General features: G+C 38.7%; 5 protein-coding genes across 6 annotated transcripts; 1 reads left to right on the forward strand and 4 right to left on the reverse strand.

Annotated features, from left to right (window-relative positions):
• Nucleotides 1-4305: 4305 nt before the first annotated feature.
• On the reverse strand, nucleotides 4306-7193 carry mrpl24 (mitochondrial ribosomal protein L24). The gene is made up of 6 exons (XM_017426548.3): nucleotides 7087-7193; nucleotides 6653-6839; nucleotides 6123-6218; nucleotides 5360-5463; nucleotides 5031-5161; nucleotides 4306-4707 (listed from the first exon to the last, which is right to left on the reverse strand). The coding sequence occupies exons 2-6, from the start codon at nucleotides 6833-6835 to the stop codon at nucleotides 4571-4573; spliced, it is 651 nt and encodes a 216-aa protein (XP_017282037.1). The 5' UTR covers nucleotides 6836-6839; nucleotides 7087-7193; the 3' UTR covers nucleotides 4306-4570.
• Nucleotides 7194-7996: 803 nt separating this feature from the next.
• LOC108241993 (heparin binding growth factor) lies at nucleotides 7997-13802 on the reverse strand. 2 transcript variants are annotated; one of them, XM_017426536.3, is made up of 6 exons: nucleotides 13325-13802; nucleotides 11245-11321; nucleotides 10814-10952; nucleotides 10578-10724; nucleotides 10311-10487; nucleotides 7997-9412 (listed from the first exon to the last, which is right to left on the reverse strand). In XM_017426536.3, exons 1-6 carry the CDS (start codon nucleotides 13409-13411, stop codon nucleotides 9392-9394), a joined length of 648 nt encoding a protein of 215 aa, XP_017282025.1. In that variant the 5' UTR covers nucleotides 13412-13802; the 3' UTR covers nucleotides 7997-9391. The 2 variants fall into 2 exon arrangements, with proteins under 2 accessions (XP_017282025.1, XP_017282014.1); XM_017426525.3 differs by having other exon boundaries at nucleotides 10578-10736; nucleotides 13325-13799.
• Nucleotides 13803-14812: 1010 nt separating this feature from the next.
• On the forward strand, nucleotides 14813-19479 carry prcc (proline rich mitotic checkpoint control factor). Its single transcript, XM_025007710.2, has 8 exons — nucleotides 14813-15106; nucleotides 15334-15668; nucleotides 15759-15803; nucleotides 16113-16604; nucleotides 16853-16945; nucleotides 17054-17200; nucleotides 17734-17799; nucleotides 18057-19479. The coding sequence occupies exons 2-8, from the start codon at nucleotides 15372-15374 to the stop codon at nucleotides 18141-18143; spliced, it is 1227 nt and encodes a 408-aa protein (XP_024863478.1). The 5' UTR covers nucleotides 14813-15106; nucleotides 15334-15371; the 3' UTR covers nucleotides 18144-19479.
• Nucleotides 19480-19636: 157 nt separating this feature from the next.
• Nucleotides 19637-22475, reverse strand: mrpl9 (mitochondrial ribosomal protein L9). Its single transcript, XM_017421156.3, has 7 exons — nucleotides 22228-22475; nucleotides 21294-21453; nucleotides 21077-21201; nucleotides 20936-20989; nucleotides 20691-20792; nucleotides 20495-20578; nucleotides 19637-19863 (listed from the first exon to the last, which is right to left on the reverse strand). Exons 1-7 carry the CDS (start codon nucleotides 22306-22308, stop codon nucleotides 19675-19677), a joined length of 795 nt encoding a protein of 264 aa, XP_017276645.1. The 5' UTR covers nucleotides 22309-22475; the 3' UTR covers nucleotides 19637-19674.
• Nucleotides 22476-22606: 131 nt separating this feature from the next.
• On the reverse strand, nucleotides 22607-24594 carry LOC119617017 (transmembrane protein 272-like). Its single transcript, XM_037975637.1, has 5 exons — nucleotides 24410-24594; nucleotides 24288-24338; nucleotides 24020-24205; nucleotides 23640-23911; nucleotides 22607-23561 (listed from the first exon to the last, which is right to left on the reverse strand). Exons 1-4 carry the CDS (start codon nucleotides 24450-24452, stop codon nucleotides 23652-23654), a joined length of 540 nt encoding a protein of 179 aa, XP_037831565.1. The 5' UTR covers nucleotides 24453-24594; the 3' UTR covers nucleotides 22607-23561; nucleotides 23640-23651.
• Nucleotides 24595-26258: the final 1664 nt, after the last annotated feature.

Consider the following 26258-nt stretch of genomic DNA (forward strand, 5'->3'; position numbering starts at 1 on the left):
TTCTTCAACACATTTCAGTCATTCAGCTCCTAGCAGTCACAGTGTTTTTGCAGAAAATGCCATTTTTTTCTAATTTTGTTTATTAAGATAGTATAAATTGAACACAAGCCATGTAAACACTATAACCTCTGCCCATCATGTTCAGCTTTTTTCTTCTTTTAAACAAGGATTCAGTTTAAATAAGTCAGTCTGGTTGTAAGATCAGTAAATTAGGTCTGGATGAGGAAGCTGAAGTGCAAAGGACATTTTTTTACTCTCTTAAAAACTACATTATGTTAAAGCCATATACAAATACCCACTTGGAGCTGACCAAACACAGTAAACATGGATCCAAGCTGCGCCTCAGACATGCATACAAGCTGAAGTTACATTTTCCAGCAGCGCCCTGTAATCAGACACTATCATTACGCTGCAGCTGAGCTCAGATCATCGCCTGAGTCAAGAGCAGCACTTTAGTTTGAAACCGTCTTTAGATCTTTAGCAAATATAACAAATCCTCATGTTTCTAAAATGATTCTTTAACTAGGGGCACCTCATCTCGGCTCTTAAATAACTTCTTTATTGCACGCAGCCTGCGCAACCAGGTGGGAATCATTATCGCCCGCCACCGAAAGACATCTGTCTGCTGCGTCTGTCTGGTACCAAAACATTTCATGAACAAATTTTAATTAAACCTTCAAAAAGTAAGCATTGGATGAACACCTACAACTGATTTATTATTGGAGTCAGTCCAGTTCAAGATGGCCGCCACAGCTAATCAACATTAGTCAACACAGAAATGGTTACAACTCAGTCAATTTTACTGATATTGAGCTAAAATTTGTTCTTGGTTGGACCAAAACGGCTCAGACTGTCATTTCTCAGAAAATAATCCTAAATAATAATCTTAGTCTGCAACTCTGGCATGAAAGGCGGCGGGCGATATGCATTCCTTCAATGAATACTAGGCCTTTAATTAATGCATGTGGTTGTGAAGCAAACATGACTCAGCTAAAATGCAGCTAAGCCTTTATGTATTCTTGATGCTGCTTGATTCATGTTTGTGGTTTTGTTTAACTGGGTTACCAGAAATGCTGTCAACTTGCCCCAAGGTATAAATTAGGAGATGAACATTCAAACCTTGAGCCTCCTGTAAAATCTGTGTGTAAATGGAAAAAACAGCCAGGACAAATGAAGCAGCACTGAGGTTCCACTTCACCTCGCTGCAGACTCAAAGCTGTACAATGACAGTAGAGATGACCAGTCTTGGATTTTTTTTTTCCATGAAAGCAAAACCTCAAAACCCAGTTTCCGCTGACTGGCTGCTTTTTATTCCCCACTGGATGCAGAGGGAAGCTGGTTCAGGAGGGATAAGTCTGGGAAAACGGCAGCCGCCAAACCAACGAGTCGCCATGCTTCCTGCAGAAATGAGGGTACAGAGATCCACTGTGAAATTTGGATGTAATTGTAAGATCTGTGACACATCGTGGCAGCGAGGCTAGTTGCTTCACCAGCTGCAGATTATTAGGTCTTTGGGTAACTGAATACACACATTTGTGGCTGCCTCCTTCATATATCACCCATAAACCTAAAGCTGAGGATCAGCTTCAATAAAACTGGGTAGTTTTACAATATAAAGATGGATGTTTATGACATAAAGTTTGGAAGAAAGTGGGGTTTTTTGGAGCGTATGTCAAAACGTTATGAATGCAGAAGTCTGGATGAATACAGAATTATACACTGAAACTGCACTTGCCAAAGATGAATGCATGTGTAAGTTCAAGCTATAAAAATAAATCGTTACTGATTATGTTTAATAAAACTACTGATCCACTGAAGCCAAATTATGATTGGTAAACTCCAAGCCACTAAAACCTGCACATCTAAACAGAAACTCAGTCATCTAAGACGCTAATTTTCAGGGACAACTCTCACAATCATTTGTTATTAATAGCCTATAAATTACAAGTGAGGGGATTGTGTAAAATATAAATAAAACAATGGAACACAGTGAACACATTAAAGGTTTAAATTAAGAAATTGTTCTTTTTTTAAGGAAAAAAAAAAGATACTTTTGTAATTTCTGGTAGCAGCACATCTCAAAAAAGATGGAACAGGGTCAGATTTTTCACTTTGAAGCATCCCCTCTTCTCCTAACAACAGTCTGTAAACATTTGGGAACTGAGGAGACCATTTGCTGCAGGATTTGGAGGAGAATGAGTCCCATTCTGGTCTGATGTAGGATTCTAGATGATCAGGATCAGGCACCATGAGGTTTAAGATTGTTTTGCTAAAATATGCAAGGCCTTCCCTGAAAAAGACACCTGGATGGGAGCATCATAATGTTCTAAAACCTGTGTATACTTTTCTCCGCTGATGGAGCCTTTCCAGATGTTTAAACTCCCCATGCCAGAGGCACTAATGCATCCCCATACCATCAGAGAGGCAAGCTTTTGAACAGTGTGTTGATAACAGGCTGGATTGTCCCTCTCCTCTTCAGTATGGAGGACGTGGTGTCTGTAGTCTCTAAAAAGAGTTTCAGATATTGATTCGTTTGACCACAAAACAATTTTCCATTTTGGCCAAAAGAAGACACTATTTCTGGAGGGTTTTCATTTTCTGGTTTCTTCTTTGTATGATAGAGCTTTAACCAGCATGTATGGATGATTCAGAGAACTGCGTTTACAGACAATGATCTGTGGAAGTGTTCCTGAGTCCATGCAGGGATGTCCAGAACAGAATCAGACCTGATTTAATCCATCGCCAGGTAACAGGTGTCCAAAGTCGACTTTCAGCTTTTTGTCCTTTGAGCTCAGAGATTTCTCCAAATTCCTAAAATCTTTAGATATTATAAACTGTAGATGGTGGGCTAGTCAAAGTATTTCCAATTTTCCACTAAGAATCATTATTTTGAAATTGTTCTACTATTTTTAGATGCAACTTTTGCAGCCTAGTGAACCTCAGCCCATCTTTACTTCTGAGATTCAGCCTCTCGAAAACTCTTTTTATACCCAGTCCTCTCCCTGACCTGTTGACAATTAACCTAATTAGCTGCTAAAATGCTCCTGCAGCTGTTTCTCATTCATACTTACTTTTACAGCCTTTTGTTGCCCGTTCAAACTTTGAGAACAAATTCTGCCATTAAATTCAAAATTATGTTTAAATGTTTCCTAGTTTAAACATTTGATATATTTATTATATTCTACTGTGAATAAAATGTTTTTGTAAGATTTGCAAATTATAGCATTCTGTTTTTATTAAAATGTAAAGTTTTTCAAGTCTCATCTTTTTTGGAACTGAGGTTGGAATACATTTCCAGGTATATCACTGATCGTTTATCAAAACTTGGTTGATTTTTCCTTCTTGAGCTGTAACAGAATAATTCAGTTTCTAAACTCGTTTGACCTCCTTTCATTTTCCTTCGCTGCTCATAAACTCACGAATGAACTCATACTTGCAAGCTTCAGCAGAACACAGGTACAGGCAGCAGCGCCAGTGTATAAAAAGTCAAACGAGGTGAGCGAGGACTTTGTGTAGTCTCCTCCCAAACCGTTCTGGTCTCCTCGACGTCTCCCAGACACTTTGGAAAGACAGACTCATTCATTTGTTTAAAGTTTTGCAGAGCTGCATGTCTGGGTATTGGTCAAATAATATGTCCATTTTCTGCCTTGTGACTGATCCAAACAGGCTGCAGCCATTTCCACTCCTGACGCTGCCAACACCACTAATTATGTCATTTTTTCTCATGGTACAAACTGAATGTATGAGGTCTTGTATAAACCAGCAGTTATTACTGTTCTCTTAGAGTTGGCTATAATACAAACCATATTTATCATTTTGCTATTAATATTTTAAAGTCAGCTCAGTCTGTTAGAGAAATACTCACATTTTCTTTCATTTTTATCATTGTGTGGGAGCTGAAAATCCATATTTTACTTTGTGAAAACTTGTTTCTGCATAATGTGGAACACAACAGTTATTTGATGATCCTATAAACTCTAAACACATCTGCAGACAAAACAGATTTGTGCTTGTTTTGTTATTTTTCTTTTGTTAGCTTCTTTTGATTTCAATATTAAACATTTCAGCTGCTTCACTACCAAAAACCAGACTCTCTCCTAATCAGACTTTAAACTGAAAATGACCGTTTGGTGACGTTAGCTAAAAAAGGTCCAAATGCTCCATGAAGCCAAAACAAAAAGTTGTGCAATCAGGCGTAGGTTTGTAACTACAAGTTTCCTCTGCAAGCAAATACTTATTTACACCTCTAATTGTGCACTTTGAGATTTAATAACTTGTTTTTTCTTTCACTCCAAAACAGTAAAACTCAGGCTTGATATTTATTCAAAATAATACGACAAACATAAACAAAAACAGAATGATTGCAGGTCAGCTTTTTACCTCCACATAATGTTCACAAATAAGCTTTAAAAGTTGCGACAGTATATTTAATTCCATTCACCCTCCTGTTTTTCATCCTCACACAGTTTTTATGTGACCCGACCTGCAGACGGACTCCTAACAGAACAGAAGTTCCTGTGAGGTCTGGAGGACACACCGAAGGGGACTCGAATGTCTCTGATGTCCCTCATCAGTACCAGTAGGATTTCCGGTGCCTCCGGTTGTCCTCAATACCCAGTTTCTCCATCACCTCCTCTTCCAGGGATTTCAAAGACGGAACATAAGTTTTTTCAAGAGTGTCTTCAGGACTGGTGTCTTTTGGCCCGTCTGCGTTAAACATAATTATCAAAGTTTCAACAAATGATCTTGACAGGAAATAATCTGAAACCTAGCTACAGACTTTTTACCTGTACGAAAATGTAAACATCTTTATCTTTTAGCGCGAGAAAAACTTCAAATATTACAAAACTGAGTCGACAAGAGTAAAACTACTGAAGGCTATGGTTAGAAAAACTGTAAAATAAACTGACAGAAACCTTATTAATCATCCAAGTCTACACCAAAAATATAAGCAGCTGGTTTTATTTGCTGACTGTCATTTGAGCATTAAATAAACTGCTTCTGAACATGAAGACAGAAACACGTCTCACCTTTCCACTGCTGCGGCACGATGCCGTCTCGTCGCTCCACAACAGGTTTTGGGATGATCCGTCCCGTCCTGACCGACACTCGAACTCTCTCACCCTCTTCTGTGAATTTCCACTCAACCTCAGCGGGCTTCCTGATAAATGAAGATCAGATCGTCACAGTTGTTCTTGATATAAAAGATTCGAATTCGAAAGACAACCAACCCGAACCACTCAAATGCAGTAACAGTAAGTCAAAGGTACACTCTGACTGCTTACATGAAAAGTGCTCATGTGGATATAAAATGTATGGTGGCCATTTAAAATCAGTTCTGATGTTTGGTTTTCTTTACCTGTCTGACGGATCAATGAGGGCAACATCTCTGATCAGCAAAGGAGCCTCACTGGCGATGTAGGTTCCACGGTAATCACTGGTTTTTCCGACATACCTGTAATGCTAGGATGGGGGGGGAAAAAAATCATTTGCAGTCGTCTAAAATAAGACATCCAGCTAGTGCCATCTAGTGGAGTTAAAGGATCATAGCGAAAAGTGTTTTTCTGCTACATCTTTACTGCTAACATTAGTTTTTCAACAATAACATTATTGTTTTTTTAAAGAGAAACATTTCTTTTCTTTTTTTAAAGTTGGCCCTATGAATATTTATCTTCTCTCACCCACAAATGCGTCACAAATTATCTACAGCACTGATTTTGTTCTTTTATCTATCACCTTTGCCTCCTTATAAAACCTTAAAGCAGTCTAAGACTTTTTGGCACAATTTAATCTACTTCAAGGAGCAAACAAAAAACTAAGGAAGTCAAAAGCCTAGCAACAATTGAAGCATAAAGAAAAAAACTTCATCATTTGACCAAAGCATTTTTGTTTGTGTTCTTCATCAGAGTCATTACTTTTCCATATACCCCAAATAAGGCTGGCATCTTGATGTTCTAATATAAATCAAATATACAAAATAATACAGTCAAACATTACACTTCTACAGCTGACATGGTTTCTAATCTTTCTGTTTAATTAGTTTATAATAAATGCAAAACCTAATGAAAGATGTAGGAATAAATGTTCTACGTGCAAAATATTAATCTTGATCTTTTTCTTACCGCGTTCAGTCCCTCCACAATAACCCAGTTCCTGCGTCTGAAGACTTGGATCACTTTTCCCTGCTTTCCTTTGTCCTTCCCTGCAAGAATCTCGACCTGAAAATAATAACAAATAAAAATCTAAATTTCCCATACAGTACTTTATAAACACCATCTGTAAATCCAGATTTGTCCAAAATATTTCTTGAGCTTCTGTGGGTTGTAGAAATCTAAAAAAATCAGGTGAAAAGTTGATCATTTAAATGCATTACAAAGCAAAATTGCACTTAATTTCCGAATTAGGCTATGCTCTTCAAGCATCCTGCTCTGTGTATGTGTGATTCATATGTCTAAAGGCAAACAAACAAAAAGTTTAAAACATTAAACTGGTGTTTGCTGAATTTCAAATTTAAGACGAGATGTAGCCACAAATCAGAAGACCTTTTTAAAGGTTTAGACCGGCTGAAGGAGAGGTGTGAACACTTTTAATAAAGATGTTGAAATGTTCAACAGTTTGAATGTGCTTGTTGTGAAGTTTCCCAGTGTCTCACCCTGTCCCCCTTGAGCAGGGTCCAGTCCTCCGGCTCCAGCGGCTCCACGAACACCTTTCTCCTCCTCTTCCCCGGAGGATTTTTCGTCTTAGCGGCCACCGTCCACGGTCTGCTGGTGCCGTAGCGGTAATGTTTGGGCACAACAACCTTGGCTGCCATCGACAGCAGAGCGGTCAGCCTCATTGTGCTGAAATAAGCACATCAAAACTGAAGTTATCCTGTTAGCATCTTGGTAATAATGTCACAACACAAGCGATGCTAACGTTAGCTAACACGGGCTCAACTAACATGAGTTAGCTTACAGCGGCTCACCAGTAATTTCTTTTAAAAAAAATGCATCTAAAATGCAACTCGCAATTTTTTTTCTTTGTCGGTTTGTTGATTTAAGGTAAATAAATTAATGAAAATGACACTAAAATGTAAAATCAGCTCACCCTCTGTTGATGTCAATGTCACATGTAGCAGGGCAGACCACACACTACCCAGCGGCTGCGCCCCCTGCTGGACAGGAGGATTAGGCCCTTGCTTCACGCATGCGCAGCTGTCCTGCTCGTCTGCTGCAGCCATTAGACAACAGATTTCAGGACGGAGAGAACAGAACATGCTCTGTGCAATATTTCTATAAATCCATTAAATTTGTAGCATACAATTCTTAAGCTATTGTACTCATATCTATCTGTGATATATTTATGAGAAAAGTTTAATTTTGTCAGTACAATTGCAAAAGATGTCTAATATACTGAATTCAAAACAAAATTGGAAAACACTTTAATGTAGCTTTATATCTGCCACTTTCCTCCTATTCTTTATGAGAGCAATTATTTGCATTTAAATAAAATCAATTGCTCTGATAAGAGTTTTTTTTTGGACTGATTCAGTCTGTTTGTTACAAAATCACCCCAGACCTCATGGACATTGTAGAGTGCATGTAACACATTTTATATATGCACAAAACAGCGTATGGTCAACCAAACCCAATGAGAAATACCAAACTTGTCAGGACTTGTTATAAAACACCAAACATTTAGCGATCATTAGTCTTCGGGGTGAAACTGTGCTGCAAAGCTCCCTGACAGGAAAAATGTGATAACTGCCCACAGGAACACAATTAGCTTTCATTATTTTCATGCCTTTTTATCAGTGTCAAAAAGGAAAAAAAGTGAAACAATTAAACAGGTTTGGTTTGTTTAAAAAACAAAAGTACTCTTAATACTATAATACAGTTTATGAAGGAGTGACTCAGTTTGAATAATAAAAGAAATGCAGAAAAACCTGTTGGCCAAATAGAAAGATTGTTCAGTTAATCGGGAAGTTTTCTTTACTGAAGAACGACAGAAAAGGAGGTACATTTTTGGTAATCAACATATTTATTAAATCAACTGGCAACTACAATGGTAAACTAAGCAGCAGATTAGGATGAATCTCAACTTCTGAAAGGAACAGAAAAAGCGAAAAGGAAAAAATAAAAAATAAAAAATCTAAATTTACACTTGCAAACCAAATTAAAACACCTGAAATTAACTCCAGACATCAAGTGGTGCCCTGAACATTTGGAGGATTAGTGGTGTGCTGAAAGAAAGGTGGCCATCTTAACACAACACTTAAAATGATTACTATTATTCTTTTCTTTCCCTTTGTTTCATGACTTGATTAACATTACCAAACACGTGAAAAGACACGATGAAAGAACGACGACTTCCACAATTTTGTTTCAAAGTAAAAAAAAAAAAAGAAAACAAGAAAAAAAAACCAAAATCTCTAAAGTAAAATGACTCAAAATCCAGTTAAAAGGGAAGAGAAAACATTTTTCTTGATTTTTTCCTTTTTCAACAAATGTGACCTTAACATGAAACTATGACAAGAAGTTGTGGGTGGACTTGATAGTCTTGAGATTTTTTTTGTTTTTGTTTTTTGCGAAGCCCAGATGAAAAAAGGTAAAGAGCACCTTTTCCCCTCGCAGCGATCACTGCTCCACCGTGACATTACAGGATCAAAGCCGAGACACAACATTCAGGAATGTCTTTCTGCCTTCAACCACGTTCATCGTCCACCAAAAGGAGCATTACACAGCAGTTTATAGGTTATAAACGAGATTTTATGCGTTCGTCCACATTTGAGATCCTGCAGAATTTGGTCACCTCCAGTAAAGCGTACGCACCAAAACAAAACCTGTGTTGCATAAAAAGCAAACTAGAAGACAATGAAAGAGAAAAGGGGGCTGAAAGTGCAACTCATCATACATCCAATGACTGAATAAAGGACTGAATGAACTAAAAATTTATTATTTTCCTTGTACAATTTCTACGATTTAAAACCTTCAAATGGGACTATTTTTTATTTGTGATTTAAATGTTCTCTCTCTTTTTTTTAAATGTAGTATATATTATTTATTCGCTCTAACTGGAAAAATGCCTTGACACCTATCATTCAGTCTTTGTAATTATGTAATTGCACTTAGAAATAAAAAATATATAAACACCCAAATCCCGTTTATACATGAGCCTGAAAGCGCTCCGTCAAAGTTTGAAGTCGGATTAGCAAATGTTTGTTTCTGGGATATATAATATCCCAGAAAGAAAATGGCAATTGGAAATTTGTCTTTAATTCTAAACACTTTTTCCTTAAATTCTCAAATTTGTTAAACAGCTGAAATCTGGCATCCTGTAGGTAATTATGTTGATGCTTGAATTCCAGAGAAAAGCATTCATTGAGGGTTCTTGGTTTTCTTCTGAGCTGATGTTAGGCGCTGTCTGTCGCAGACTGCAGGGAAAGCAGAGAATTACAGCAGATATTTTAGCACCGGGAGTTTTACAAAGAAACACGAACAAGTTCAACTCTTAAAGCACATTTCTCACATCTACCTGTGGAATTAGGCTACACAGACTGGCGTTCCTTCTTGTCTGAAACGGCTGCAGCATCTAAACTTGAACCGGTTCTTTGCATTTCCTGTTTTAAAACTGATTATTTGGCCAGAAGAACTGGGTCCAGAGCAGGAATAAAAGGCGTGCGACTAAAGCAGCAGCACAAGCCTGCGTTTAATGGATTTATTTTGCTACTCAGATTTTGTAAGTGAACAGAAATAAGTCATCTGTTGTACAACAATCAAGTAGTTGTTAAAAAAGGGAAAAGACTGTCACAGTTAGATCATTTCACCTTGTTATTTCTGACTCACAGCAGCAACAGATTACTTGCTAATGAACCAAACTGGCTGCTAACAGAGATGAAACATCACTGTTGTTCAAGCAACTATAACGTGCAAAAAACACTTCAGCTGGTAAAAAGTCCAGCGTAAACAATAATGAGGAGTATTACAAACTCCTGCATTTATAAAACAATCAATAGTTGACCCTCACCACTGGAAATGGTTTGCCTTGACTGGATATATTAAAACTTTTTTTTCCTAAAAGGTAATCTTATAATTAACCAGAACATAGAAAGTTTTTCTTTAATTCAGCACTCACTGTCAGAACCTGCAAATACAAATAAAGTTAGTTTTATTTTGTCAGTAAAAACCTCTGTAGTTTGATTTGTTGGACTCTGATGACCTAAAAATCAAATACAAACTGACTGGAACTGAACGGCCGTTCTCTAATTTATCTAAAGTTATCCTGAACTGTAGTTCTCTAATAGTTTGTTTATATTTCTTCCTGTGTTTCACCTTCTCTGCTTTTAGCTGGGCTCCTTCGGCAACCTTTTCCTGGGCCACTGGTTTGGACTCGCTCTGTGAGGAAGGCGTCGTGTCCTTGCTTCCGGCCACATCGTTCAGCTTGGCCTCCGTGTTGGGCTTGTTGCCGTCACCTTCTGCCTCCGAATCCTTTGGCCGCTTGGGGGATGCCTATCCAGAGTGCGACCGAGCGTGAGACAGCTTAACGAGCATCTGACTATCGAGGCGTCTCCTCGCACTGACCGGCGGTGCGGCGCTCACCTCTGCGGACTCCTCTGCTTTTCGTTTAGCCCCTCCCCTCTCGTTCTTCTCGTCGATCACCAGGGTCCCTTCGTCCTCGTCGCTGCTGCCCTCGGCGTTCGCTTTCTCCGAGCTGCCCGTGTCTCCGGCTCCTTCCGAAGAGTTGTCCTTCTTAGACGACTACGGTTTAAGACGTGGAGACAGGTTTAGATCACAGTCTGACTCAGATCTACTCACAGCGGGATGAAAACATCTACCTCGTAGCCTTCATGAGTGACGGTGGGATTGTTCTCAATCTCCCAGAGTCCCTCGGTGAAGCCTTTCCTCTTGTTCGCTTTTCCAAACTTCTCCTTGCTTTCATCATACGGGAACAAGTCCTTGGCCCCCAGAAATGCCCTAAAATGGTCAAACAAAGCTGAGTTATATCAATAATTGTATAAAACCAAGCAAATAATGAGTTTAAACAACTAGAAAAAGTTCCACACTAACAATCATATTTTGTATTTCACTATAAAACGATTAGCTGATTCCTTATTTAATCTACATACAGTAGTTTATACTAATCTGAACTCACAAAACGTAAAAAAATAGAAATAAAGAAATCAGTCGGTGATGGCAAACCCTCCACTAACTTCCTGAGACTCTCTAACGTTGAACCGGAACGAGCGGATAAACGCTGAGCACTCACGTCTCGTGCGTCCCGAAGAAGAAGACTTGGTATTTGTTTGAGGAAGACTTCACGGCTCCTTCGGGCAACTCATCAATCTGTGAACCAAAGAGCACAGCATCTTAAAAACACAAACTGATGAATTACAAACTGAAAAAGATACACAGAAATGAAAGTTTGAGCCACTAGACTAGTGGGAATCCATGCTACCTTTTACGTTACAGCCTACAATTGAGCGGTGAAAGAAAACATTTGTAGGACATATATTAATAGGAGTGCCGTAGTAACATTAAATTGAGATTTTTTTAAAAATTATATTTTCCATTTCTTAACGTGCTGATACCATATACTGCAAATATGTATTTAATTCTTAAGAGCAAGGAGCTGAAGGTTGTTTTAGGCGCATCGTTTGTCTCTGAGCCAACTGTTTTCAAACAGGGGCCGCGGTGCGATAGGCAGACGGGCCTTTTGTCAGGCCCAGATAGGACCCTGTGTGCTGGTGGTTGGGGCAGGGCCCGCAGCCTGTTGACGCCGCGCTGATAAGACTGAAAAAAAAATGCACATATCAAACCCACACCATTTCAGGGTGAAAGTGCAGAGTCATTCGCTGCCTTTTATTTACGTGAACTTTTCATAAGTGGTGACAAGAAGTTAATCAACTTCGCATCAAACGCAGAAACACTGAAACTACTCGTTTGCTTTAAAACAGCTCAGATATGGTTGGAGACTTTGCCTCCACATTTCATCATTAGAGTAGAGCGAACCAAACACCTATTTATACCTTTTTTAAAATTTAATGATGTTTTATTTTATATACCTATTGTTTTTACTTCACTCTTTTGGTTATTAATAACCTTTCTCTTGAATAATATTTGGAATCTGTGCAGACATCTACGTTTTATACTCTTTATCAAAAAGAGACCCACAAATTCTGATATTTGCTTTTGTAAATATGCACTTTCCTCTGATTAGCAACATTTTCTGGACACACAGTGTGTAAACCCATGTCCTTTTAAGCCTTAAACGTTATTTGAACAGCATTGTACCGTGCCAAATGTGTAAATATTGAGGATTTGTTGACCTCCGCCAAGGAGATATAAGTTTTTGGCAGCATTTGTTTGTCTGTGGACAAGATTACTCAAAAGGTAATGGACGGATTTGAATGAAACTTTCAGGGAACCTTAGGGTTGTCACAAAGAACAAATCATTAAATTTTGGTGGTGATCGGGATCACGATCCGGGTCCTACAACTTCTTTAATGACCATATGGCCTATGGAGGTTAGAGTTCCTCAACATACAGTGGTGACGTCACATGGTGATGTCATCAGGGCTGTCGTGACGACACTATTATAATGAATCCTGGCGGTTTGCGCTCTCCGATTGCTTCTAGTTTAAATTAATGTGTGTTTTCACAGTTTTCTAACACAATAAATGTAGTACAATTCAGCCTGAACCAAAGTGGTGTAACTTCACTTTTTGGACACGATAAGCGGTGGCAACAAGTGTGGGCATGCGTGTTTACATTAAAACTAAACGCTTTTATTAGCCCACAGGATGTGGTAAAATTAAAAATAATAAATTAAACACATTTTAAGTGTTGTTTGTCCGGGGGGTGGCTTCGTGTTGTCGGTCAGGTTCCGCAGCCGCTCGGCCGTTATCGCGGCTCGTGACTCGACCGTTAGTCCGCCGCTGCCTCTCAACGGCTCAAAGTTGACGCTAGCTTAAACAGGCCCCGGACTCGTGCGCGAAAGCCGCACACGAATAAAAAAAAGGGGGGCAATGCAAGGACTTATGCTGAAAAAAAACCCCGTCTCGGGTCTATTCTGAGCCGAGCAGCTCGACGAGGCGATCTCTCTTCTCTCTCCCACCCCCCCTGCGCGATGAATCACCCGAAAGAAATTTCCGTGCAACTGCCACCACTGTTTGTTTATGCTTGGCAACGACGCGGCTAAGCTAACTCATGGAAGCTAACTTCCGTCGTGTTAGGCCGCGCAGGAGAACAAGCGAAAAGAGCTAAAATAGGAACCAAACGGGATTAAATTAACAGCACACGTAAAACCACAGAGCAGATAAAACGAACAGGGAACTGTAGGTGCTTACCCTTGCAGGCCAGTGTGGATACCCCTTCATTTTAGCAAACACCAGATCTCCAGGTTTGTATTCCTTTTGCCTGTTAGACCTCGGCATGATTCTGACTGAAATTGCTTTTTTATGTCAAATATATGCAATCGAATTACGGTGGTGGTTATTCTTTAATGCGATACCGAATCCTTTGTGGTCACCTCCCGCAACAGAACAAGCGTCGAGTTGTCCAATAATAACAACAACAACAATAATAATAATGATGAACCAGGCGCGAAAAATTGGAGCGAAAACGCAGAGTGACGCTTTTCGGCTTTTTTTTTCTCCTTCGTGGATTTTTTTTCTTCCAAAGCAGCTTCTCTCCAACGCGGAATAAATAAAGGCTTGAGGTCTAAATTTAATTTCCAGGACGAAGCGCGGCAGATTAACTCTCCTGGCTCGTCTCGGACTATTTGAAATTAAAACCCGCTTCCCTGAACCAGACGCGCCCCCCAGTTGTTACCCGAAGGAAGAAAACAGCGCCCCCTGTTGACCGAGAATATTACAATTAAAGTAATTAACCCAAGCTGATTAAGAATGGCACTCATTTCAGAAAAAAGCTATATTTTCCTGAAAGGGAATTAAAGAACAAGAAAAGATATAACTGTTAAATTATTATGGGAGAAAATCTTACAATTCTGCATACAAAATTAAGCAGTTTTTGCTCAAGTTTTTTTTTTTTTAATTTAAGTTGATGATTTAAAAAAAAAACGTGACAAGCTTTTAAAATACAACTCATATTAAAGACTGATGCTGTGGTTTTAATGTACAACTGGGTTTTAGTTCCTGGTAAGTTTACAGTGTCTCTGTTTAAATATTAAACATGATTTCCGTAAATGTTATCTTACAAACACAAAAACTGAAGAAAGATTATGCATTTCAACTTGCAGTTCTTTTTCTTAGGTGTATCTGTACAAATAAAAATGTATAAAAAGCACTTAAAACCAGCTCCAGTAGCTAGAAAAAAAAGACAATGTAAATTATTGAATAAATTAAATGTAAAAGACTAAAAAGACACAAAGCTCATTCTTTTGCTTTCATACTTTGAGCACATTTTTAATCCAATGTGCAATAATAAAGAGAGGTTTTTATGATTGGATCTCTTTTAGAGTATTTTTAAGATACTATATCTGTAGTTGTAGTTAAGTACAACTATGATAAAACAAATTTCTAAGGTTAAATATTTCAATGAAGATCTGTTCTTTCATTATTTGGGACAAAGTAAAAAAACGACTGTTTTTATGCTCAGATATATTCAATAGTAGTGATTTAGTAAGATAATTTTCATAATAAAAACACTGCAAATATGCACTTTTGTGTTGATGTTCACTGATTTAAATAATCATTCCTTCCCATTTGTCAGCTTCCCTCATGAGAAGTAAACATAACGTGAGTTTAAATCAACAAATTAGTATATCAAGAAAATATTTTAGATTCTATGAAATTTTAATTTGTTTAATTAAATATTAATTTAGACGCAAGTTGTTTATACATTCAGTCCACCAGAGGGCGATAAAGTTCCGGTTTGTTGTTATTTCACACTCTGTCCACTAGGGGGCGATGAAGGATTAAAGTCGCCATTAATAAACAGAGGAAGTAGCCTTGTCCCCCCGAGTGTTTTTGATGGAGTTCAGGGACTAACGAGCTCGCTTTCTTGGCGAAGCAACACGTTAAAGCGTGAAGGCATCAAGCTGTATCGTGCCCTGGTGTTTTATTTTTTTATGTGCAATAACAGTTTGAGACCAAAATAAGGAAGAAGCGGTGAGTAAAGCTGTAACGGTGGCCTTGCTAACATCAGCTAGCTCCGCGTTCTCATTCAAATCAGCTCAGGTCGCGTTTTTCTCCAAACTACAGCTCTGCCCGGACTCATTTGATCACTGTGGTTGTAGGTAGCAAAGATTGTCGTACCTTTGACTGAAGTTAGTTCATCGAATAAGTCAGTGTGAGTGCTGCTTCTTCGGACCAAAGTGGTCATCCATGTCCACCAGTTTCTGCAGGTCTCTAATCCTGAGTAGCATCAGCAAACATGTCCTTAGTCGCCTATGGCAGCAGTGATGAGAGTGACTCAGAGGAGACCTCCACCTCTGCTGCAGCGGAGAGTAAACCAAGCGGAGGAGGGCTGTTTTCTGTCCTTCCTGCTCCTAAAGCATCAGGATCTGCAGGAAGGAAGGAAGGACCAAAGCATGCAGCAAGGGACAGCAGAGTGAGGGATGATTTGGATCCCCAACCATCTACAGGAGGCTCCTTCCTATCCGGTCTGCCGAAACCGAAGAAACGAACCGAGCCCGTCAAGATCACTGTTCCACAGGTCCAGAGACGGGATGTGAGTCAGCTCAGATCTTTGATCATACTTTTGTATTATTATGTTGTGACACAGGGTTGTAATTCCTGTCTATACATTTCTCATTTACAGTCAGACTCTGATGACGATGAACCAGCGAAGAAACTACAAGCTCAGGTTAAACTTTGTCTTTTTGATTGTGATTTAATCTGCATTCTCTTGACGAGTTGCAGTTTTATATCATCTCCTTTCTTTCAAAAACCGTCATGTTTCAAGCTCATAAAGTAAATTATGGATTCCATAAAGAAAAAGAAAAACATGTATCTGTTTGAGTAGCTTTTATAATGTTCTGTTGTGTACGTCATGAATGTTTATTCTGTTTCCTACATCACAAATAAGCAACAAAACAAAAAACCAGTGACTCTGAATAACTTATTGCGTCAGCTGTACATAGTAACAACACTGTTATGTGTCTGCTTTCACCAGGGTGCAGGTTCAGGCTTGTCCTCCATTCTCCCAAAACCCAAAAACCTGACCGTGAAGGAGACAGACAGACCTTTGATTCCTCATACACTCACCAAACGGCAGGAAGCCAAAGCACCCAAACCTCCTGGAGCTCCTGCTCAGGGTCTGATTGGTTCCAGTGCGTCTCCCTCTGCTATCAAAGCTGCGGCCAAGTCTGCGGCCATGCAGGTGGCTAGGCAAATAGCGACAGATGAGCAGGATAATGAGGAGGACATAACCCCACAGAACTACTTCTCCCTTGAGGAGAGCTCCCAGCCTCTCCCTGCAGTTGTCCCAAGTCTGGATCCTGAGCCAGAAGCCCCCACTGAAACCCTTCCTTATTCAGCCGCCGGCGAGCTAGGACAGTCAGATGCTCCTCTCGACTTTGGCGGGACACACGGGGGAGAGGGCATATGGAGAGGACAATATAATCAGTATGAAGAATCGATGGCAGGCCCGGAGGGTTTTCCTCAGGTATCACTGATTTCATAACTTTATGCATAACACCCAGTAGGTTTGAATGGAGGCTACACTGACTGTTTAAATTTATTTAAGTATTTATATTAGAATGTGTAATCAGACATTATTTAGTCTGCTTTATGTATAAAGGTAAGTTACGGTTGATAAGTAAAAATTTAAATAAATTTTTACTAAATGTACTAACATTAACTCTTAACTCATTGATGAATACAGGTGAAACATTAATTCTTTTTCTTGGACAGGGATACTATAATGAGCCCTACTACCAAGATCCTAACCCTGGATTGGCAGAGGATGAGGAGCCTGAACAGTCGGCCATGTTTGACGATGAAGGGGTAAGAAATCTGCTGCCTCTTTGCCTCATATATGATCATAAGTAAATTAGTATGCAGATTTTGCTCCCGAGCTCTTCTATCTTATCATCATTTCTGCCATCTCTGCAGTTCATGCGACTGCAGGGGAAAAGAAACCGAGGCAAGGAGGAGGTGAAGTTCCTGGAGATCAAAGGAGACGACCAGCTGAGTGGGAATCAGCAGTGGATGACGAAGAACATATCGGAGGAGAAGCAGACCCGCCAGTCCTACAGCAAGGTGACCGCGCTGAGCTTCCCTGCCGCTGGGATGGCTGCTTGTTTTGCATGAGCTCTAAAGTTAATGCTCCTTGGGTTTCGGGAAGTTGTTAGACTTAGGAAAGGCAAAATCCAAGTTTCTTATTATTCAACGGGTTAACTCGGTTCAAGCTGGGGAAACCTAAAGCTCTTCTGTTACGAAATATGAACGGGTTTTTGGAATATTTTGCAGTCTTTGAAACAAAAGCATTCTAAAACTTTATATCTTATAATTCTCTTCAGCTTTTTGGATAGTCCTGTTAAAAAAACAACAAACAGATCATATCAGCCACATAACCTTCCTGTCGGAGGTAAAAAAGCAAACGTTTGTCTTCCTCGCAGGAGTTTTAAAGAATTTTTTGGTGTAATCAAAAAGCACGTGACTGGAGTGACGGGAAAGTCTCGGCACATCGAAACAAATCATGTGTTACTGTTTCGACAGAGGCAGAAGCAATCATTATAAACAGGAACGACTAATTTTAACGTGACCTTGAAGTTTTTTCTGTTTTTCTGCAGAGAAAAGGAGAACAGCCCACTGGACAACAGAGGCGTAAGCATCAGATAACATATCTTATTCACCAGGTGAGTGACCAAACTCAAAGCTCAGGTCACTTTGAATGATGTTACTTTAATCACTCGGTGAAGGACGTGCTGCTGTTTGTGCACAGAGAGTCTTAAAGTGGTCGATACTTGACACTGGCTTTTATTTCACCTATTTCTAGCCTTGATTCCCAGAATAAATTCTCCGTACCGTACCGCTTACAGGGTTTCTCTGACGAGTATAGTGTTAGAAAACAGACGTTCAGATTTGGATGATCTTATTTTTTTTTATTTCTCAGGCGAAGGAGCGCGAGTTGGAGCTGAAGAACAGTTGGGCGGAGAACAGGCTAACGCGCCGGCAGACCCAGGCCAAATATGGCTTCTAGCAGTCGTCACTGCGGACTGTAGCGGCTTTCAGATACACGAAAGAAACTGTGTGTTTAGGAGCAAAATGTACATAATCAAACCAGGTTGTTCTTCCTGCCCTCCACTCTGTAATGTATTGAGTTCAGCTGTCCTTTTGTTTGAAACGGTGTTATTCTTATATATCTAAAATCCAGTTCATTGCTGCCACTCCTCTCAAGGTAAATATAATCACTAATTAAAATCTACCGGTGTTTTTTAAAAGGTACCAGCGGTCAACCAGTAATAGAAATATAAATGTGCCTGTTATAAATGTTCGTCTTTCCTTTTGGATGCATATTTTTCCATACTAAGAGGTCTTTTTATTTGTGGTAAAAAATGACTAAACTGTTTGGTTCCCTGGGAATCAGACGTAGGAATATGTTGCTAAAGTTGTTGGAAAGCTGTGACATGTAGTATTTATTCTTTAAATCAGCAACTTCGTTATAAAAGGTGCAAAAACTATTTGGTTTTTCCTTTTGATAATCTTTCAGATGAAAACTGAAGTACCAGAGAATCGAACATGAATTTAATCGAGTTGTTTGGCTACAATATAGACCAGAAAATGAACTGAAAATCCAAAAATAAACTAAAACTTTAATCTTCATCTGCTCAGTCAAGCTTGATTTGGAGCATTTTTACCCACACGGCTCTGAAGATCCTCACATTTGGTGATTTATTTGTTGATTTTTTGTTTTCTCTGCAGCTCCACGTCTCTTAGCTTTTTTTATTTTGATGAATTTGAACATTCTGAGTACAAAGATCTTTTATTAGAATAATAAGAATAATAGTCTACCATTTTATTCATCTTCAGCTTCTTTTTTTCTGTCAGAAACGAGGATGTTCCAGCTCTCATTCTGCGTTTTCACGTGTTTATGTGGCTGTTCTGATAGCAACTCAGTCAGTTTTTACTAAAACGACAGATAACTCTCCGGTAGCAGGTTGTTTTTTTATGCAATTCAAGTAGCAGTTTTCAAATATCTCCAAATGTAAACAGTTTCAGATGATACTTCACACGTCTCAACTATTAATTTGTTGAGCAAATGAGTATTTAAATGTTATAATGCCAACCTGCTGAGTGTCTGAGGCGACATTTAGACACGTGAAAGGTGACGTTCTGGGACAAGTTACAGAAATTAAATTCTTTCAAACCTTTCACCTCGTGTGAAAACTACTTGCAGTCTAATGTTAATATTTACATTCCAAACTCATAATCTGATGCATTTAACGATGTTGCTTGAAACACCTTTTGTTTTGTTTACTTTGCGTTTGCAGTTAAAATCAATAAAACCTAAGTTTTCTTGCTTTCTTTCCTTGGAATACTTGTTGGCTCTTTTTAATAATTCAGTATGAAGATGAACATAGCTTCAGATTTGTTCCTGCATATCATTGTTGTTTATTTATAAAACGACCATCACAGACTTGCTGCAAAACATCTTTTCAAGCAGAATATTGTTACAGGACAATGAGGACCTGCTGTGTTTCTACAGACGCGTTTTATTTATTTAAAGTCTTTCAGTCTTTATCTGGGCGTTCACTTGGTGGCGCTGTGGAGTCGTGGCTCGTCTGGGCGTCTGCTGAAGTCGAGGCTTGGCTCTCAGAGCCTTCACCGGCCTCCGCCTCGTCAGCCTGCTGCCGGATTGTAGAGGGGTCTTCATACGGCAGCAGAGACATGGGAATTCGAACTGTCTCCAGCCCGTTAACCTGGAAGAAAAAGGAGAAGAATCTGAAGGCTGTGTTTTGTTATCGATGCGTCTCCAGTCACGGCCGAAAGTGTTGGCATCCCTGAATGTTTTCCAGAAAATTATTACTATTGCACGTTTATTTCCTTTGTGTTTTTTGGGACAACACAAAAAAACAGATTAAAAAAACAACAAAAATTGATATAATTTCACGCAAAACTCCAAAAACAGTCAGGACCAAATTAATGGCACCCTCAACTTGCATGTCCTTTAGAGAAAATAACTAAAATCAATCACTTCCTATAACCATCAACAAGTTTCTTAGACCTCTCAACTGGACTTTTGGACCATTCTTCTTCTGCAAACTGGTCCAGGTCTCATATTTGAAGAGTGCCTTCTCCCAACAGCCATTTTAAGATCTCTCCACAGGTGTGTGAACACTTTCGGCCATGTCTGTATATAAACATTAAATATATCTCTCCAAAAGGAGCTCACCCTGCAGCTGCTGCATTTTTAAAAGAACAAAACACTTATTTTCACAAACATGCAGAGGAATGCATTTCTAATAGTTCTTATAAAGTTTGCAAGCTGGTTCCATTTGCTTTTTTGCTGAACAGAGTGAAATGAGGCATTGATAAAAGACCAATTCTTACTGTAACTTCACACCAGTAGTCGCCCAACTCCTTAATCGGCTCAAATGGAAGATTCAATGCTTGAAGTGGAGCAACAACTCCCAACTAAAGGAAAGGTACAGAAATGACAAAAAGAAACCTTTTAGTAGTGCCACTTCTGACAAAGTTAAGTGGTGCTGGACACAAAAAAAGAGAAAAACGATAAACGTAGCCAAACCTTTCTTTCAAGCTGCCTGCAGACGACTTCTTTCGTGAGCTGGAACTCGTCAGACAACGTTTTGTTAATCTCCAGCTTGGAGCTTTTGAGGAAGTTCACCGTCTGTGGAAATACCCGTACGCCCTTTGTTAAAAAAATAACAACCCTTGAAGTGTTTTTTTCCCCTTTTATCTCATAATGCTTTTCAGTCAAATATAAGCAAAGAACAGTAAATAAATAAACCACGTTCAGCAGATAAAACTCACCAATTGTCCTGTTCGGGTTTGGATTCTGTCCTCTGGCCTTCCCTCACGCAAAATCTGAGTTTAAAATAAACAAATAAATAAAGCAATCATGGCAATGAATAGGTATATGCTTCTGTAAATGTAATTAAATGTGTCACTCACTCTCAGCTCCTCAGCAAACATATGTTTGTTCTCTGGTGATGGATAAACAGCAAGGCCTTGAGCCAGCAGCTTATTGCGACCAATAGACTTTTTCACAAACACAGTGTCTCCTCTCCCGCCGAGTCCTGTTGTTTTGATCAAATAAGGAGCGAGAAGACTGTTTTAAAAAACATTTCCTGGCAAATTTAAAACCATCCAAAGTGATGCAGATGCTCACTCGGTACGGTCTGCGTCAGGATGAGCTCCATATCCTCCTTTGAAGAGTGTTTGGTGTCTTCGACCAGTTTGAAGATCTTGTGTCTTCGAGGATGAAGCCTCGGCGGGCTGCCCACTCTGGACAGGGGGACCTGCCACCATCGCTCCACTATAACTGTGTGCTGAGAAATCACAACGTCATGAGAGACAATTTAACATGATGGTCTAGCTGTTGTGTCATAAAAAAAAAAACATAAATCACAAAATTTAGAAAGAAGCTGATATGATGCTCCAGATTGTGTAACTTATACAAGTTTCATATCAATGTCTTTAATGTTATTTAGCCAAAGTGAACATTTGAGAAAGTTTGCAGGGATCTAAATCTGAAGACTTGATAAATATGTTAAAATAATATTACACAGAGTTAATGAAGCAATGAAGTTCATTTTACTGATTTAAAGCTGCATAAAGTAATACAATACCAGATAAGGTATTTCATAATTTTTTTATTCTACATTTTGCTGTAGTTGTTTTCAGGAGGACTTCAATCAAGTTTTACTTTTTTTATTGTTTAGTTTGGAAGCTGTGGTTTGCAGTGCAGAAAGTTTAACACTAATGAACCATGGAAGATGGCTCTTATTTTTGATATTTTAGTCAATTTTGTCTCATTGCAGAGCTGTACATAAGTCTGAGTCATACCTCATTTTCTTATTTTTGCACCAAAGGAGTCAGGTTTATTTTTAATCTTTAAAAGAAGTCTTGATCAGCAGCTCATGGTGCTTTTTGCCTCTCAGGGTGGTGGTTTTTGGACATTCGTGGCTGCCTTTTCGCTTATTCCCAGAGCAAATTTTGAACATTTTAAAAGATATCTTTCGCCCTGCTTTTGGTTATAACAACCCAGGGGGCGCTGAGATAATTAGTTCAGGTGTAAGTAAGGAGCGTGATGGGAGGCTGACCTGAACGGGGCTCAGAGAGAGGCTCCTGACAGCGGGTTGTCGGAGCAGGTCCTGAAGGACGCGGCGGCCGGAGCTCCACATGTCGGTTCGGCAGCCCGGAACAACGCTTTCACCGGCGGCAACAAAACTCACTCACAGCAGCCTCCAATTCAGCGCCACCCACATCAATTTATCCAGCAAACAACCATTAAATAACCACAGCCGTGAGTACTTTAAATACAACAGAAAAAAATAGCTTGTGTCGCTTGTGTGACGTCAAAGGACCCCACCAGCCACTTAGCGGTCCCAAACAAAGCCTGAAGAAAAATACTCACTCGAAGAGGTCTAAATCGGTGTTTAAATCCGATTATGTTTATTTTACAAGTAAAACCCATTTTGTGTTTTGATACAGATGTTACAATACGTATAAAAACCAACTCCGATTATTATAACTCGTGTTTTTTGTAATTTACCTCTGAAAATCACCAAAGCTGAATTTTTTTTCAGATATTAACCCTTTAAGTAGTTTCTATGTTTTAATGTTTTTAGGCTTTGTTAAAATGTCTTGATATGAAAAATGTTCTGGTTTATATACTGTAGAATATAATATACTGAGAAGTGCTTTATATATGTTAATGGCCTTTAAAATTAATAGGTCATTGTTGTTATTGTTCAATAAAAACTTCTGAAAATAAAAACTTTCCGTTTCAAATTACATCAAAATAAAACACTGAACAAATGAAGGACTTATATTCCATCAACTTCGTTTTTGTGTATAATTAAAAAAAATGTAACACCTGGACTTTAAAGTTTTCCAATTTTTCTATCCTAGCTTTATTGTCAATGTTCTTGCAAACAATTACAGTAGGCCTATATGAATGGGATTACAGAACATCATGACACCATCTGAAAACAATCCAGTAATTACATCTGTGACATGCTTTACACATAGTGATTAATATTAAATGCAGTTACAGCTATGCAAGTTTTAAATACAACTTAAAAACAAACAGACAATGCAGGGTAAGAATCCAGATAATTCAAATAACATTAATATTTTTGCAATTTAGCTATCACTAACATACAAGTGTAGCCAGCATTCTGATATCAAACAATCATGTCATTTATAAATATCAAAATAAATACAGAGTTGTCTAATGGCCAACAACAAAACCCTTTTTCTTTTGCCATGGTAAATGTGTGCTGCACAGTCGGATGTGTCATTTTATTTTGGCTCAAAATGTTGATGGTTTCGTATAAACAGGAAGCTTGTGGTCTATTATGCGAAAGTCTTATCAGCTGCTGCAGAAGACCATTGCAGATCTCTAAGGGTGTAAGAGGGTGGAGAGTTGATGCTGTGAAACAAATGTTTAAATGGTTAAATTCCTTTTTTTAAGTTAAACAAGATAGGAATTTTATGATTGAGAAATTACCTTAGATTTCAATCACACATCACCAGCAGCTGGCTGCTGAGAGCTACTTGTTGCACCATAGAAGGAGTTGCGATTGGGTATCAAGTGATGTCTTGCAACTGCAGTTGTGCAGCAGGTCAGAAGAGCGACGCAGCACCCACAGATGAAGATGAGGGACACAGCAACCCACATCAGTGTGGTGATAACAAAGGCAAACAGATAGGTCATCTTGTGGCAGTACAGATCTCCTTCAGAGTAGTCTGGAGGATAAACTGCATAAACCCAAGAAGTGCCTACAAGGAAAAAAAATATGTCACACTGCAGGATGCCTCTAAATCAAAAGGATTCCTTGATTTTTCAGCAAAACTTAAGATCAGAAAATGGTTCATTTTTTTCCACACCTGCTATTAACCATGCAAAGCTGAATATATGCAGGACTGTCATGCAGGCTGTGCTCAGGACATGAATTACTCCATCCATTTTGGTGCTGTACGTGAAAATCAGAGAGAGGATGCTGGTTGCTCCCATAACAATCAGGTAAATGGGGATGTGTGGCTGCACAGGACAACGGTCCAGATGTGTGGCCCCTTGGAAGAAACCATAGACGAAATGCAAAATCACCTGCAGAAATAACACTAAAAAAATGACAACATACAAAAGTAAACCTACCTAGTGCAATGGCTCCTATCATTACCATCCACCAGATTATGTTCACCACAACTACAACAAACAGGCAAAGGGTCAAGAAACTAAACACTAAAACTGATACATACAAAAAAGAAAATGCTCACCAAGTGTTGCAATCAGAAAAGCACTTTGAGGTCTGAAGTCCATCTTTAAAAATGAGGTCAATGAGTTGTTCTTAGCTGCAGCCGTGATGGTTTACAACTTTAGATCCATTTTCTTTTTTTAGAGATCTAAAACATGCATCTGCGTGCACCGATGTCCTTGACAAACTGACAGCTTTGCCAATAATGTTTGCCGTTTGAGCAGGATGTGAAGTCATAGGTTTCAACCACTTCAGCAGTGGTTTTGCAATAGTGTGTTTTGGAAGGAAATATTGATAAAATCAGCCATAATCTGATGCAAGCCATTAGCATGCAAGATGTGTTTACACTACAAATTTACAAGATCAGAACATTTTACAAGCTGCAACTAAAGCTGGGCCAAAAGCAGTTGCTTGACCAAACTTTGAATGTTAGTGCTTCTGCTTCCTGCCACAGACCACCTTTAGCCTCCATGTCAGAGAAGCACTGCTGACATTTCTGCAGTTCTTTTGCAGTGTGACAAAACTTGGGAGAGGGAGGGGATGTTGTGCGTGCACACACACACACTTGCCTTTCAACTTCACATTGGAAACTGGACTTTGCAAATTTTTGTTTATTAAAAGGGAGTCACGTTGTGGGCTTCGTCTCCTGCGGGGCAGTCAGTCATTTTTAGACTTTTTCTTGATCCACCTCTTGGTGCAATGAGGTCAGGGTTTCTATCTCACTTTAGATCTCATATTAGAGCCACAGAGTGAAAGATCAAACCTTGTTTTTTGTTTTTGATATAATAACTGCTGATCCTTGAACTAGAATCTGCTGCTTCTAACTTTAATTTGAGTCAGTCACACAGTATCATTGCTAATATCTAAAAATTAGCTTTGGTTTCCCCACAAGTTTCAACACAATATTTAATATAATATTAATAGGCCTTGAATATTAAAAGTCCTTGTGCAAATTTTAACCGGAGACAATAATTATTTTTCTTACACTCTTGATTTGTTGTTTTGGTTTGGGGTTTTTTTATACCAAAAAGCAAAAAAGTATCACAATCTTTATTTTTCTTTTCTTGTTTAGCATTTTTCATTGTATGATTAGGTAAACTTTGCACTTGAGACATTAGCATGTAAAGTTTTTCAAACATTTTCTGAGCAAAGTCATATAAGATCATCAAGTATGCGTTTGTGAATGTTTGGAGAATAATAGCTTGTTAATATTTCACTTGACCCCTTTAAAAAAACAGAAAGAAAGGGGAAAAACATGGATAGTATTTATTGGTAATTCTCTTGTGATGTTAGCTTTGAAGCAAGATTAAAAGTCCTGCTTATAGATAATTAGTTCAATGGTGATGGGTGTCATAGCAACAAAACTGGAAACAGATTGCAACATTCAGCTTTGAGAAATCTGTAAGAGGGGAGAAGATTAAGATTAAGAGAAGGGACAGAGTAATAGCTATATTTAAAGTAACATCCCATGAGATATTGTGAGATGTTACTAAATGTTTTAGCGCTCAGAGTATGTGTTGTGAATGACTCCAAGCTCCTGCTACATCAAACTTTAGTTCAATATTTGTAAATCTGATTACCTTATAGTCATTGCCTTCCCCTCGAAAAAAAAAAAAAATTACAAAAAGTACAACACCCTCTAGAAAAAGAAAAAAGAATTGTGTTTTAAACAAATGAAAAAGGCAATAGTGTCACCTTGTGGTGAGAAAAGAGAGAATCAAGATTATAAAATGATTTCGGTTTTATCTCAGCTACACTGAGGGATACAAAAGTTGCCTGTCAATCCTGTGAAAAATTAAGAAAAAGATGCATACACATTTAGTGTTTTTAAATATTCTGCTGTTTTTTATCCTTATATAAATTTTTGGTTT

The sequence above is a fragment of the Kryptolebias marmoratus genome, linkage group LG5, assembly GCF_001649575.2.
Source record: "Kryptolebias marmoratus isolate JLee-2015 linkage group LG5, ASM164957v2, whole genome shotgun sequence".
Lineage (NCBI taxonomy): Eukaryota > Metazoa > Chordata > Actinopteri > Cyprinodontiformes > Rivulidae > Kryptolebias > Kryptolebias marmoratus.

Coding starts and splice junctions, on each gene's coding strand:
- mrpl24 (XM_017426548.3), bottom strand. CDS start 6,835: ATGAGGCTGACCGCTCTGCTGTCGATGGCAGCCAAGGTTGTTGTGCCC. Junction 6,219..6,652: donor CCCTGCTCAAGGGGGACAGG/GTGAGACACTGG, acceptor TATTATTTTCAG/GTCGAGATTCTTGCAGGGAA. Junction 5,162..5,359: donor CTCATTGATCCGTCAGACAG/GTAAAGAAAACC, acceptor TTCATTTATCAG/GAAGCCCGCTGAGGTTGAGT.
- mrpl9 (XM_017421156.3), bottom strand. CDS start 22,308: ATGTGGAGCTCCGGCCGCCGCGTCCTTCAGGACCTGCTCCGACAACCC. Junction 21,202..21,293: donor CCTGACGCAGACCGTACCGA/GTGAGCATCTGC, acceptor TCAAAACAACAG/GACTCGGCGGGAGAGGAGAC. Junction 19,864..20,494: donor ACTACTGGTGTGAAGTTACA/GTAAGAATTGGT, acceptor TTTTTCTTCCAG/GTTAACGGGCTGGAGACAGT.
- prcc (XM_025007710.2), top strand. CDS start 15,372: ATGTCCTTAGTCGCCTATGGCAGCAGTGATGAGAGTGACTCAGAGGAG. Junction 16,946..17,053: donor CCATGTTTGACGATGAAGGG/GTAAGAAATCTG, acceptor CCATCTCTGCAG/TTCATGCGACTGCAGGGGAA. Junction 17,800..18,056: donor TAACATATCTTATTCACCAG/GTGAGTGACCAA, acceptor TTTATTTCTCAG/GCGAAGGAGCGCGAGTTGGA.
- LOC119617017 (XM_037975637.1), bottom strand. CDS start 24,452: ATGGACTTCAGACCTCAAAGTGCTTTTCTGATTGCAACACTTG. Junction 24,339..24,409: donor TTTTCTGATTGCAACACTTG/GTGAGCATTTTC, acceptor TGTTTGTTGTAG/TTGTGGTGAACATAATCTGG. Junction 24,206..24,287: donor GATAGGAGCCATTGCACTAG/GTAGGTTTACTT, acceptor GTTTCTTCCAAG/GGGCCACACATCTGGACCGT.
- LOC108241993 (XM_017426525.3), bottom strand. CDS start 13,411: ATGCCGAGGTCTAACAGGCAAAAGGAATACAAACCTGGAGATCTGGTG. Junction 10,953..11,244: donor TTCTTCGGGACGCACGAGAC/GTGAGTGCTCAG, acceptor TGACCATTTTAG/GGCATTTCTGGGGGCCAAGG. Junction 10,488..10,577: donor AAGCAGAGGAGTCCGCAGAG/GTGAGCGCCGCA, acceptor CACTCTGGATAG/GCATCCCCCAAGCGGCCAAA.